This window comes from Alosa alosa, chromosome 1 (genome assembly GCF_017589495.1).
Source record: "Alosa alosa isolate M-15738 ecotype Scorff River chromosome 1, AALO_Geno_1.1, whole genome shotgun sequence".
NCBI lineage: Eukaryota > Metazoa > Chordata > Actinopteri > Clupeiformes > Clupeidae > Alosa > Alosa alosa.
Window position 1 is genome coordinate 43,080,483 of NC_063189.1, and position 14,815 is coordinate 43,095,297.

At 41.5% G+C, this 14,815-nt stretch overlaps 1 protein-coding gene across 1 annotated transcript; it reads right to left on the reverse strand.

Annotated features, from left to right (window-relative positions):
- Positions 1-155: 155 nt before the first annotated feature.
- On the reverse strand, positions 156-6,406 carry slc1a8b (solute carrier family 1 member 8b). The gene is made up of 11 exons (XM_048242225.1): positions 6,041-6,406; positions 5,532-5,611; positions 4,981-5,196; positions 3,964-4,006; positions 3,626-3,836; positions 3,427-3,526; positions 2,512-2,745; positions 1,850-2,044; positions 1,456-1,590; positions 1,241-1,340; positions 156-1,033 (listed from the first exon to the last, which is right to left on the reverse strand). Exons 1-11 carry the CDS (start codon positions 6,293-6,295, stop codon positions 881-883), a joined length of 1,722 nt encoding a protein of 573 aa, XP_048098182.1. The 5' UTR covers positions 6,296-6,406; the 3' UTR covers positions 156-880.
- Positions 6,407-14,815: the final 8,409 nt, after the last annotated feature.

The window sequence follows — 14,815 nt, forward strand, 5'->3', positions numbered from 1 at the left end:
ACAGGTAGCGCAGTGAACCTGACCAGAATGTTAGGGAATACAAATGGCATCTTAAGCACTACAATGGTACTAAGCATATGCTTCATTTGTTTATGATTTACTATGATTATGGGAACTTTTGATTTAGAAGAACAACACAAAGACCAGAGCAAACAGACCTTTCAGCTTTCCTTTATGATACCAGTAAATGTGATGTCAACATCACTGACTCCAAAATGGCATGGATACCACACCTTGTACATGTACACATTTCCATGAATCATACTGACAGTGACGTACAACAACTTGTCTTTTATTTCATTACAAAAAGCAAAGTGCAAGTATGCAACATCTGAAGTGCGAAAATAGGTAGTGCTGCAATACACTTGTAAGTGAATGAGTAATGTTAACCAGATTGGTAGTAATAGATTACATATCGTGAAACTACCAGTAATTACAACTACTGATACAATTAACTACCACAAAATTGTTCTCAACAGTCCAGTTGTACTTTTTGAAATGATTGTGTGGTTTCTACACACGGGTCATGACAAGGAACACACAGTAGTTGTAGAGTTAACATCCTTTCTGCTTCCGATCAACCTCATGCATACTAAACTCATCAGATATCAAGCTTTGCAGCCAAGTGCATTGAGTTGACATTTGTAAGGCATTTCTTAAAATGTGAACTGCACATCTACTTCCTTGTAAAAAAAAGCCTAAACAAATATGTCAAAAGGCTATCATTGGAGGATAATAATAATCCTTATAACAAAAACAACTGTATAGTAAAAAAGAAAAACAAGAATAATTTCTTCATGGCACAGTTATATGAAGAAAACATTCGGAAGGTTTTTTGTGTGTTCAAGGCAGCAACTGTATGGTGCTAGCTGTACAGAGATTACACCTGGCAGAGATTATAGAGGGTAGGAGGTCTTTCCGTCACAGTGTCTCCAGCCACTTCGAAGATATAGTCCCTGTTGGTTATCAGCGGGATCTCAGATAAGGGCACACTCTGGACGCTCTGAGTCCCGTAGGATATCACGGTGTCACGCTGGGGAAGCACAAAGCAAATCCATTAGCAAATGCAGTGGGTGAGAGATTAACTCTCCAAGAATAGTCATATTGTTATCCCTTAGTTCCTGTATTCTTAGAATGTATTACGTTCAAAGAAACAATCAATGATCCTTGCAATAACAAGTAGACCTCAGCATGCACATCATTCTGACATGTTGAACAAGGAGGACACAAATTCTCTTACCCTTTCGCTTTTCTTTGGGAAGTCTTTTCGGCATAGATGGGCCATAATGCCTGCTGCCAAGGCATCTCCAAGGACATTGATCATGGTCCGGAAGCGATCTCTGTTGAGCACAACATTTCCAGGAAATGAGATCAGGATGGCCCTATGATGCGCTTCCTGGGACATAATGAAAGTCAAGGGGAATGACGTATAGACTCTGACAGTGTCATACTTACAGGATCCAATCAATGGCCACAATAAGTGTAATGTCATCCGGTGGAAGGCCCACCGAGGTCAGGACAATGACCATGGTGACCAGGCCGGCCTGGGGGATCCCTGCAGCACCGATGCTTGCAGCTGTTGCTGTTATGCTGGAGAAAAATAGCCAGAGTATATCATACATATATTACATATGTATATAAATTAGTTACAGTAGTTACAGTTTATTGTTGCAGTATCGACTGACACTGGCATACTGTAGTCAGATATATTTCCAGAGGAGTTACATGGGGTTCACTACAAGAAAGGAGAGGAAGTCTATAGAATAATATTTAAAAATACTTAAGTCTAGAATACTTAAATGCCTGCATGCACTTGGTGTACTTCCAGAGTAGAGCCCTAATGCCTTACCTGATGGTGACGAGTTGTCCGAAGTCCAACTCATAATCGTTGACTTGAGCAATAAAGATGGCAGCCACGGCCTCATAGAGTGCTGTGCCGTCCATGTTAATGGTGGCGCCGACAGGTAACACAAATCGAGCGATCTGACGATCCACGTGGCAGTTCTCCAGCAAGCACTTCATAGTGATGGGAAGAGTCGCTGAGCTGCAACGCACAAGGGAACAGATTTTTTAAAAAGCTATATTTTTGGCCTTTTAGCCTTTTTTTATACATATTTTAGAGAGATGGGGAGTGGGTTTGGGAAATGACCCTACACCGGACTCAAGCCTGGGTCCCTGTGGGCACTGAGACGCCCCCAACAACAACAACAACAACATTTTATATAGTGCTTTTCAAGGCACCGAAAGCAGTTCAGAGTGAGCACTACGGCTCCCTTAAAAGTTTAGATTTGAGGTGTTTCAATCATTGTTTTGCCTGCTGTGTGTTCTAAAATACTACTAGAGTTGAATCTATAATTCAATAATATAGATAATATCAAATATATATTTCAATTAGCGCTTTCTTTAAAATAACAGAAATGATTAGTCACTATGACTTGTTTGTTAGTCAGTATGTTAGTTAGTTTGCTGACGTCCTCAGGTTCCATGTGTTCCACATGTTTGTGGGCCTACCTGGATGATGTTGCCAGAGCGATGACCAGCGCCTGCAGGAGGCCCCGGATGTAGCTGAAGGGGTTCTTCTTGGTGATGATGAAGAAGAAGAGAGGAAGTAGGATGACGCCGTGCACAAACAGGCCCAACAACACCGTGATGAAATACATGCCCAGCTTCTCAGCCAGGTGGACGGGGTCATGCATGTCAAGGATCTTTCCAGCCACCAGGAAGATGATGCCAAAGGGGAAGTACCTGCACGTTTGGAGAAGACAAACACAGAGTTCAGGTAAGCTAGTTCATCCACCGTCCACTATTCCATCACAGTGCAGACGCTCATGTAATGCCCCTAAATGGATGAGCTCAGAGGACGGTGAGTGACGTCTATTGGGGTTACTTATTTTATTATTTTATTATTATTATTATTATTATATAATTATTATATTGGATGACTGGCCAATAGTGTTTTGTAAATAGTTTTTCTTTCAACATTTTAAATCAACAAGTTTGTTTTGTCTTTTGACATAACTTTGACCCATGTAGCCTTAAGTGACACTATCCTGACACACTATTGTTATGGAATTGTTATTACATTTTGTGAACATGCAGAATGTGGTTTGTGTGAGACTGTCACTTGCGTACTTTCCACTCTGATTTCCTAGCTGTGTAATCCTCTTCACTCGTGGCCAGATTAGCCTCAGACACAGGGCTGGGTGATAACACATCTGATGAGACCTGGCTTCCCACGCTCTCCAAAACACTTCCGCTTTGTGGCGGCAGCCATAGTCCTGAACTTGCTATTCATGTTATTATTCTAAAGTGCCATGCTATTGCACCCCCCTAAAGTCTGCCTTCACAGTTGTGTGTGTGTGTGTGTTGCACTGTGTTGAGATGCAGTGAGCCAGCATGGTGTAGCTCAACACCAGGGTTACTCACCACATGGCTGCATTGATGATCTTCATGACACACTCATTGATGCACTGGCACAAGTTTACCAGGGGCAACCCCCTCTCTCCCAGTTTCCCTAGCAGGAGACCTAAGAGGGCAGAAACTCACAGTGAAGCTATATACACTATATACTGTATGCATATCTGTACTATTGACGTTAACACTTGTGCACCAAAGGGTTCCTTACCCATGGTGGCAGAGAAGATGACGATTCCGAGCACGTTCATCTGTTTGCTGCTCCCCGGAATCACCTTGTACTTGACCTCCGGTGCCGGGGTGATCTCCAGGAACACGGGGTGACCCATCTTGGGGTTGTCATAGTCTGGCATGATGTAAACATAATTGGCCTGGGACTCCTTTGTTGAGCTTTTGACCAAAGGCACCAGCTCTGTCTTGTACTGAAATGAAGTTAGGGCATAAAATATGCTTAGATGCGAAATAATCTTTTGTCATGTATGGTACACAGGAAATCACCGGCTCTCATGTGCATTTATGGGGGGTTGGCTTTGTTTGATTTCTGCTCACCTGCTGAAATGTTGCTTCAATCAGATTTGAGGGAATCATATTCCTATTAAAAAAGAGAAATAGAGAAAAGCACATGACAAAAGAGAATGAAGAGTTACATCCTGTGTGTGTGTGTTTAGCGCAGGTGATAAAGGCCTGTTTCCTGGAACTACCTCTACATATAACCCCCTGTCTTGTTTCACACTGAAGCCACTAAGGTATCCTGAGGTCTCTCTTCCCTCAGAATACATGCATGGTTTTCACAAGCACACAGTCAGATAAGGTTCATCCAGGCCTTTGTTAAGGTTAAAAGCTAAAAACGCAAATCTGATATCTGTAGTGGTCAAGGATTAGGAGGTGAGCAAGTGACAAAAGTCACTTATTTATAAGGCCCTGTACCCGCAGGCAGGGGCTTGTGGCTCAAATCTAATTAAATCTGTTAGAGGGATGTGCTTTCATTACGTAGCCCAGCCATTCACATCCTATAGGCCGCATGGTTAAAAATACACTCTCCGGGCTCCCGTAATAGGATTGTTCACAGGTTAAGATTAAAGCTCATAAACTGGTCACTAGCCAAGACAGTCTCTCCACGAGGCAGTCAGATAAACACAATGTTCTTCGAAGAAGGCAGGGCTTGAGCCGTCACAGTATAATGGCCTATGCGTCGGACAGCAGTCCTGACATTTTTGGCAACAGCATTACTGAAGCCATGGTCACCTTGGTTTAGCTGTCTTTCACACGAGGGATGCCGGCTGACGTCAGGCAGAGGATGTTTGATGCATGTGTACATACAGTTGTACAGTACACACATGTCCACAAGGGTGACCAACATGGAACTGCATGTCTCTCAGAAATCCTGACAGGTCAAGCATAGCCCCACCTCCACTCCCCCAAAGGCTCTTAGAGGAAAGAAGTGACTATACACTTTACACTGTAAAAATTTAAATATCACCCTCTCTGTATAAATTGGTAGATTCCACCTTTTTCAAAATGTCAAAATTCTCCTCCCCAAAAAGTTTGTCAGTGTTGCCAAATCACCTGATGAGGTCGAGGAGAGCGTCAGCTGAGGTCATCACAGGCCCGCTGGATCCAGTGTGTCCCTCTTTCTCTGAGCCATTACCAGGGTGTATAATGAGAACCAGCACAATCCCCACTATCACAGCAATGAAGGTAGTCCACAAATAGTATGTTATGGTGAGAAGTCCCATGCGCCCACTGGCCTTGGTGTCCATGGATGCCAGACCGGACATAAGACTGTTCACAGGGAAATCACAGACAAACGCAAAGGTCACATTTTGTACACACAGCAAGTTCAAACAGCAAGCATTTGTTTGTTTGGTCATGTTTAGTTGCATGGCAAGTAAACAGCTAAACCCTTTGGGATAAAGAACAGGAATACTGACTGAAGATTATCTGTCTGTCCCAAACTGTCCCTGAACTGCCCCAAACATCTAACGTGTACATTCATATGTAAAGAGTAGACACTAGAGACACTAGTGAATAGAGTCACTGGTAACTGTAATTGGTAGAGTAACTGGTTATGTAACTGATAGGGATGCAATGTTTGAGCAGTGTAGGGATGGTTATACCTGGATGTGATCAGAGGAAGAATAAGCATCTTGAGCATTCTCATCAGGAGTTCTCCCGGAAAGGAGAAGTAGATCTTTGCCTAGTGGGAAACATGTTCAAAACCATTATGCTACTCCCCTGATTCAGCTGTACATAGGCAATGAATAGGCAATGAAACAGGCACAGTATATTGGCAATGAAACAGGCACATTATATTGGCATTATACACTACTCAGCATTTTAAACCATTTAATTTAGTAGGGTAAGTCTTTGTCTTGAATAAGAAGCACACATCTTGAATTTCATATAGTATAATGTTAATTCATTCTACTATCTTTTATCATAGTACACACATTCAAGTAGTGAGCAGCTTGTTGTGTCTGATAGGTGCTTAGCCAACCCATTTGTCTACCTTCTGGCAAATAACATAGGCACTCTAAGCAAACCAAAATGACCCTGTCTGAGCTTCATTGACATCTCCATTTACAAACCAAGTTTGCCCCAACTGTCAGCTGTCTCTGTACTGTACCTGAGAGGACAAATTGAGACTCCTCAGCATGTATCCAATGAGACATCCAGAAATTACAGCAAGGACTGAGAGAGTCAGCAGGCCATTCTGTTTGCAGTAGTCGTTTATCCATTCCCGGATCTTCGCAGACACTAGCTTGCGGAGGACGCGCTTCATCCCCTCCAGCATCCTTCCGCAAAGGCTCTTCGACGGAGAATGACCGTCTGAATAAGTTGCCTTGGCACACGCCCTTGGGTCCTCCATTGCTAATGCCATCAAGTGATGTGTATGCTGGCAAGCGCCGTAAAACCTTTTTCTGGTGAAGGGCTAAGCCTTCGAGGCAGGCTGGCTGCCAACTCCTGGTAAAGCTTGCCTCACTGAGCTTTGCTACGCTGCACTGCGGAGACTTAGCGTGGCTCAGGGATTTACAGGTGTAGGGGGACCTGTAGGTCTAGTGACTTTTCAGAATGGAGAGGTGTGGTCATATTTAATGGCCCTTTGTGAATGGATGTTTTGCCATGTGAGTTACATCCAAGATTGCAGGTTTGAAAACAATAACAACAATTTGAACAATTGCAATAACAATGAAAAAATACAAATATTTAATTAAAATAATTAACAACAAAAAATGAGTTGCAATGAAGAAATAAAGGAGTGAGAACAATATTTGACTTTCTATCAAAACAAACAAGGCGTTTCACATACGGCAAACATTATTAACAATTAGCTTTTGGCAAACATTCCTTTGCCAGGGTAAATAATGACATGACATCTGTTTTGCTTTCATTCAATGTAGTATCCTGGGTATGGGCAGCTGTTGACGGATCAACTCAGTTATGGAGATGTTACTACTTCCAATGCCACCTATTGGGGCAGGTCTCTCGGCACACTGCCAGATCTTTTCCTCTAAAAATCTTAATGTACCCCCTTGTTTTAGTGTTACCATTTACTTTGAGAGGGTCACCAAGTCCTATTGTCTGAAAAACACCCAAAATTAATACATTTCTATAGCTATTCTTCACTTTGAATATGGTGTTTTTTGTGGTTAAAATTTTCACCCCATTCCAAAATGGACCACTTGGTCATCATAGATGCTGATCATGGATCACTCTTCTACAAACATGCACAACTCAGCTTAACCTTTAGAAGGGCACAGCTGGACAAAGAATTTAATTTCCGCTGTTTTTTTAATTTCCGCTGTTGACCTTCTCAAAGTAAACAATATCACTAAAACAAGGAGCTAAATTAAGATTCTGGAGGAAAAGATCAGGCAGTCTGCTGAGAGACCTGCCCCAATAGACGGCATTGGACCATTAAACCACACAATGATCCAAAACATACAGCCAAACAAGGCAAGAAATGGTTAACAGAGGACAATATCAATATTTTAAAGTAGATTTTTTTGGGCTTTTTATGCCTTTAATTATAGGACAGTGGAGAGTGACAGGAAGTGAATGGGAGAGAGAGCTGGGGTGGGATCCGGAAAGGACCACGGGGCGGGAATCGAACCCGGGTCGCCGGCATACGGTGCAGGTGCCCCAGCATGTTGCGCCACAGCTGGGGCCCAATATCAATATTTTAGAGTGGCCCAGCCAGAGTCCAGACCTCAATCTATCAAAAAAGTTAGCACAAGGCCAGAGTGATGGAAAATAATTATTCCTGCCTCAAAACCTGGGTTGCTGCTAAAAAGGTGCGGCCTAGAATCATTGTGGAGACATGGAGAAGCTTGGTAGGTATTATAAGAACCATTTTGAGAGCTATGAATGTAAATAAAGATGTTTCCACTAATTATTTAAAAAGGGTATGAATAATTTTGGTCATGCCATGGACATTACCACATTGTCTTGCAACCTTTTGGCATGTGGGAGTGTTATTTTCAGTCACAACAAACATATTGGTCAAGAGAAAATCAACATTAAATCAATATTTATGAATAGTATGAATAATTCCGGTGTGATATTGACCTAAAGTGTGTTGAAACATGATACCGAGTGTGAACGTATGTCTCATAGCCCTTCTCGGCTTGTCCCCTGCACTCCAAAATCTGGCTAGTTGGCGATGCTACCAACAGCTTTTTTTCAATGGTGGTGCTTCGCATCGGGCTAGCCATGCAAATAAATCACTGTTTTACACCATTTACGAGGCTCAATGTATCTCCACACTTCATTGGTAGACTTCCGAGGGCCCTGACATTTAAAACGAGACATTGAGAACTTTGAAAAAGCACTGGTAGTGGTAGTTTACTTACAAGACGATTTATACAGACAGTATCTTCACGGTAAGTTTAAGCGTTTGCAGCCATCTTGAATTTAGTCCGCGATAAGTCGGCGACGAGTAAGAATGAACAGGTATGATAAGGGATCAGATTCCAAAAATAATTCCGTGGAAATGCATGGATTCCAGTTGCTGCTACTGAAAGAAACTGGAATCCATGCATTTCCACTGAATTATTTTTGGAATCTGATCCTGGGAAACATAATTAGAATAAAGATATTACGAAATACTGTACATCTCATGATGAGTAGTTATTCACCATCATTTGCAAATTGGTAATGACAGTTAAAAGTGATTAGGGGAGAGGCGAGAGACACGTATGGACAGTGCCGGCCCGAGCCTTTTGGGGGCCCTAAGCAGAATTTGATTTGGGGGCCCCCTCCCACAACGCAGAGTCACCTGTGCTTGGCGATAATTGACAACTTCACACTATAATGTCATATTATAAATGAATACAGTGAGGTTATGTATTAATACAGTGACTGATTATGAACTACTGTCCCCCTGGACACAGATGCATAAGGACTCGGTAGGCTTATTCAGTAATCCATCCTTGCTCACATGCCAAAAATGTTTGGGGGCTCCGCTCTAGACTTCTGGCCCCATGTGCTTGGTAAACCAATGTATTAATATAGTTGTTATTTACACCAACCCTGTCACCTTTTAATCTTAGAGGGTACTAAAATCACAGATTTATTTGAAACATTCATATTCAAAGTGAAGCACTAAGGGTGGTTTACTGAAGTTGAATGGACAAATAACAAAATACAACAGCATTTGTATTTGTTGTAAACAAGTACATCAGTTTAATGACTTGTTTTTCAACAGATTTGCAGAACAAATACGCAAATGTGCATTAAATGAGCATTAAATGAGCATTACATGATCTTCAACTACAAAATAAAACCAAAATAGACAAACATTAATAATCAAAAATAAAATGTCCCAAAAAATAGATACTTATTCCTACTTCGTTCCTGGCTTTCAGGTATCTGCAACTCTGTAGTGGACGAACCTGCAATGATTAAATAAATGCATAAATAAATAAAACAAAAACTATGTTAAATGTGTCATTTCATATTAACTAGGGATCGACCGATTTATCGGCCGGCCGATATTTGTTTTTTTTCACCGATAGTTTTTTCCCCGCATTATTTACATACAGGCGTCCACAGGCAGCTCTGTGTTGCTGGAGACGCTGCAATTGCAGACTGCCCCTCCCCCACAAGCAGAGTGCTGAAAGCCTGCTCTTCAAGACAACAGTAAACTTTAAACTTTCAAAGCATCTTTTAACTGTTTGACTTAGCTGAAATATTGCCATACACTTTGAAGGTGGAAGCAAGTTTGTGGGTCCAAATGGAAAACGCGAATGATAGATAGATAGGCTATTTTATTTAATGCTTAATGCCTCGTTTATAAAACTGCTTGCCATTGTATTTAGGGAGCTGCAAATAGCTAAGTTGTAGGCTATCCATATGCATGCGGTAGCGGTAGCTGTTACAAACACTGGTCATATAATTAAGTAGGCCTAATATGCCAACGTTGTTCCATAGTATTTGTAGGAGTTTTATTCAGCGACCAGCTGGCTGAGTGTTGGACGCGTGTGGTGTGTGTGTGTGTGTGTCTCCCTCCCTGAATGCCTCTTTTATAATACTGCTTGCCATTGTATTTAGGGAGCTGCAAATAGCTAAGTTGTAGGCTATCCCTATGCATGCGGTAGTGGTAGCTGTTACGAACACTGGTCAATCATATGATTAAGTAATGCCGACGTTGTTCCGTGATATTTGTGGGAGTTTTATTCAGCGACCACCTGGCTGAGTTTTTGACGCGTGTGGTGTGTGCGTCTCCCTCCCCCTCTCCTTAGAGCGGGGCGGAGTTGCCATCGCAGTGATATCAGAGCTTTAATAATGAGAGACGTGTTATATGTAGTTGAATATTAATTCGTGTTAACGTTTACCATGTACCAGACATACCGTGTATGCCTTACTTGTTTAGAGCCGTTTGCTAACGTTATCATTATCAATCCAGTTCAATGGTGGTTTGTCAGCTACCAAACAGAAGTTTGTGTGTGCGTCTGTCTCACTCAGTGGGACACACGCATCACAGCGATATGAGAGTGCTGCGCTACCTGAAGGAGAGATTTTAAAACTTTGAGAGATATGTTTTATACCTTTTGACGTTGATGCCGTTTAGAACAGAAACATCTGACACCACGTTATTTTCTTCTGCTGATTTATGTTCTGTGGTTGACAAATCTGGCAGCTTTTAAAAAAAAAAATATAGACAGAAAAATTGAAACCATGCAGTCTTAAATTACAAATCAAGCACTAATTCAATAGCTACTTTTCAGGCTTATTGTTTTCTTAAATTATTTAAATGTGTTGAAGGACATTTCGTGATGACCTGAATTATGTCTTACAGTCAGCAAGCAACGCATCATCAAGGCTGTGTTGTAAGATGTTGATGAAAGCATTTTGCACAGTTAACCATATCCAGTGCACCCATCCATAAGTTCAATAAATGTTCCTTTTTTAAATTGAGACTTATAACATGTGTTATCTTCATTTGTGTAATTATGTGTCATTTGTATGATGTAAATTGAGGGAGCAAAATAAAAGCAGTATCGGCTCCAAATATCGGCAGCCTGTATCGGTCATCGGCTAAGGCTGATGGAAAAAAATCAGTATCGGTATCGGCACTAAAAAAATCCATATCGGTCGATCCCTAATATTAACAGGCTATGTAACCATTTGCCATCAAGAAAACCTCACCTTATGTCATCAGCCAGGGAGGCAGACACTTGATGAGGTACAGTTAGGTAGAGGTAGAGATGTGCTCCAAAGTACTTCAACAGTGTCTCTGAAAACAAAAAATATTTATTTTCTTCTGATTTTTGAACTTGATGCAGTGTCTGCACGAATTGTCTATGCACCCGAGGTGTCTAGTTTATGCGCGTGACTCAAAGGCTGGCAGACACAGTAGAGGTAGGCAGGCATATTGATCATGAAATCAGAATTTTCTTGTTTTGAATTATTAATTGTTTAATTTATTCATCCATTGATGTCACTTGTTTACGTTATTTATTATGTAAAAAAAAAAAAACTTCGACAGGGGCCCCTGGTGGCCAGGGGCCCCAAGCAATTTTAGATTCGCTTATGCCTCGGGCCGGCCCTGCGTATGGAGCACTGCTGAAGACGACGCACTGTCATGAGATAAGCAACTCCTCTGCAGGATAAATGTTGTTTTATTCAGTCATTTGAGCAATATTAGGGTAAGTGTGGCTTTTTCCAGCCTATGTTTTCGATGGTAACCCATTGTCAGTCAATAGTAAAAGTAACTGCATATAACTGTCTTCGTTGACTGACACCTTGGTAAAGTTAGTTTCACTTTGCCAATGAGTTCAAATAATAGACGAGTGCAAAAGCGTGAAGGCTATGCTAGGTTTTAGTAAAGCATGGTTTAAGAATGACTATTCCATACGGTCATAAGCAGCCTCCTTCAAATCGCCGTTGAATGCCAAAATACCGATGCATTTATTTGACATATCGCGCTTTGCGCCGTTAAAGGGAATGACAGATGTCATTCTCATTGGTTAAAATGATGTTACGCCCCAAACACACCCATATGACTGATTAAAAAACCTAGGAACACCTTGTTGCGCCATGCGCTCCACGTTTGATAACGAAACCCCTCCCAATGTGAACTGGACATCCTACTAAATTTGAATAGACTTTTGACGAGTGACGATGCACTTTAGAATGTCATGATAGGGCCCTTCAGACGGCACGCTAGTGTCACTTCTCATAGTTGTGTTTGTGTTCAATTGTCTTGGGAACCTTTGGGGAAATGAGGGATGTTTTTTTCTGGTTCAGAAAGAAGGGAAAATAATGGAGCTGGATAACATTTTCTTTCATGAACAGATAATGTCAATAAAATGTTGTCTGTGTCAGCAGTGGTTAAAGTGGGATTTGGCAGGTGAGGGAACCCTAAAATCCAGTGTCGGTGCAACGGGGAAAAATGACTCACCGTTGGACAACGGTGACGCATGACTGCACTGCAACCTACAGCAACAATCACATAGTGAAATTTGCTGACGACACAACTCTGGTGGGTCTCATCACCAAGGGCGACGAGACTCAATACAGGTTGGAGGTCGACCATCTGACCACGTGGTGCAGGGACAACAACCTCCTGCTAAACGTCCAGCAAGACCAAAGAGATTGTTGTTGACTTCCGAGAGGTCACACCCAACACCTGCCACTGACCATCGACGGTGCTGTGGTGGAGAGAGCGAGCAGCACCAAATTCCTGGGGTGCACATCAGTGAAGACCTCTCCTGGACCACCAACACTGCATCACTGGCTAAGAGAGCTCAGCGCCGCCTGTACTTCCCATGAAACTCAGGCGAGCAAGTGCTCCACCAGCCATCATGACCACATTCTACCGAGGCACCATTGAGAGCATCCTCTCCAGCTGTATCGCTGTGTGGGGCGGAAGCTGCACTGAATACAACAGGAAAGCCCTGCAGCGCATAGTGAACACAGCTGGAAGGATCATTGGTGCTTCACTCCCCTCCCTGAAGGACATTTACACCACCCACCTCACACCCAAGGCTGACCAAAATTGTGAGTGATGCAAGTCACCCCGCTCACAATCTGTTTGATCTACTGCCCTCTGGGAAGAGGTACAGAAGCCTGCGCCCCCGACTACCAGACTCACCAACAGCTTCATACACCAAGCTGTAAGGATGCTGAACTCTCTCCCTCCTCTCCCCCCTCCACCCTCAGCTACATAACATCCTGGACATTGAACCCACAATGGCCGCCTGCACTACTCCACTTGCACACTTGAACACTTGAACACTTGCACACTTGTACACTTTACAACTTGGTGTTGTTGTCCTGAAAACACAACACTTCTGCTGCTCCTACATAACTTGCACCACTATGCCACTTTCTTTATTACTTAGGTCAAACAGAACTACCCAAGCCTTTTATTGGCCTGACTTTGCACTAGTATTTTATTGACTGTCTATGCACAATTTCAACCAAATTTTGCTGCTCTTATTTTTTCATTATTATATGTGCCCTCTTATTTACTTAATTACTTACTTTTTTGTTTACTTGAATGTTATGTTTGTCTGTGGACTTAAATTGGTAAAATATGTCTTGTCTTCACCGTGGGATAGTGAGAAACGTAATTTCGATCTCTTTGTATGTCTGGAACATGTGAAGAAATTGACAATAAAGCTGACTTTGACTTTGACTTTGACTTTGACAACATATTGAGTATCGTGGTGTAGCAATACTTTTTGGACAAGAATTACTAGCTTCTTGGTCACCTCTGTCCATGCGAAAAATTAACTTGCCAATTATTTTAACAATATCATCACACTATATCATTAAGATTAAATTAAGAGTAAAATTGTACTGAATGGCTTAAACATTTTAATTGTGTGTGTTTTTTTGCAAATAAAATGGTCTTATTTTCTTGGATTTGATCATAGCTCAGGGCCAGCTGTATGTTTGATGCATATGAAAATAACATTAACAAAACAACAGTGCAGTTCTGCAGCTGTTCTGTCTTCAGTGTTACTGAGTCATATATCATGATTCGTATTTTGGATTTTTTAACATTCCATTTTCAATACTGTCAGTTTCCAGTGAGATGTTTACAGAATAAGATAAACAGAAAGTGACAGAGTAATTGATGACATTAACAAACTTGTCAAGAACAGTTTTAGCTGGGATTACATTAAGGGTTAGACACAGCAGAGACACTGACCGTACACTGATAACCAATGAGCCAAAATCCACAGCAAAAAATGTGTTCTCCGATATGCTTAGAGTAACCTACCTTCCAAGCATGTATATACAGTATATTTAGTATAGTATATTATAGTGTTAATTATAGTGTTGTTTTAAAGACAATAGGTTGTGCTTATTTATTATTATTTTTAATCAACTCTCTCAATGTTTTATTGTTATGGCGTGCTTGTAGGTTAAGGGTTAAGGCTGACAGTTTTCCGGCCGGCTGTGTTCCTTGAATGTCTGCATATAAATTCATAAAATCACTACATATGTAGTAGTTCTGTACAAGTACTTCTGATATTGCTTGGTATGTTGCTGATCGGTTCATAAATGGCCACAGCAACAAAGCAACGAAGAGGAATGACTGAGGTACCTGAGGGAACCCGTAAAAAGGGCTTGCGGTCTGTAGGGTTATGTAAGCATTTGTTAGCAAAGCCTACATACAGCGGGGAACATACAGTAAGTATTGAACACGTCAACATTTTTTTCAGTAAAAAAACTTCAGTAAGTAAGCCTTTATTAGTAATGACAGCTTTAAGGCATTTCCTGTATGATGAAACTAATCAGTCACAGTATTCTGGTGTGAGTTTGGCCCATTCTTTTAAACAGATAGTCCTTTAATATTGAAGATTTCAGGGGTCCCTGTTGTGAATCCTGATCTTTAGTTAACTTTCAAAACTGTTCAATTGAATTAAAGTCAGGGCCTTGATTT

Bases quoted from the DNA above. Each gene is read 5' to 3' on its own strand.
- slc1a8b (XM_048242225.1), bottom strand. From the start codon at position 6,295: ATGGCATTAGCAATGGAGGACCCAAGGGCGTGTGCCAAGGCAACTTAT. The intron at 3,837-3,963 runs GTGAGCAGAAAT...ACTTCATTTCAG, and splicing joins TTGAAGCAACATTTCAGCAG to TACAAGACAGAGCTGGTGCC. The intron at 2,746-3,426 runs GTGAGTAACCCT...CCAAACGTGCAG, and splicing joins ATCATCAATGCAGCCATGTG to GTACTTCCCCTTTGGCATCA.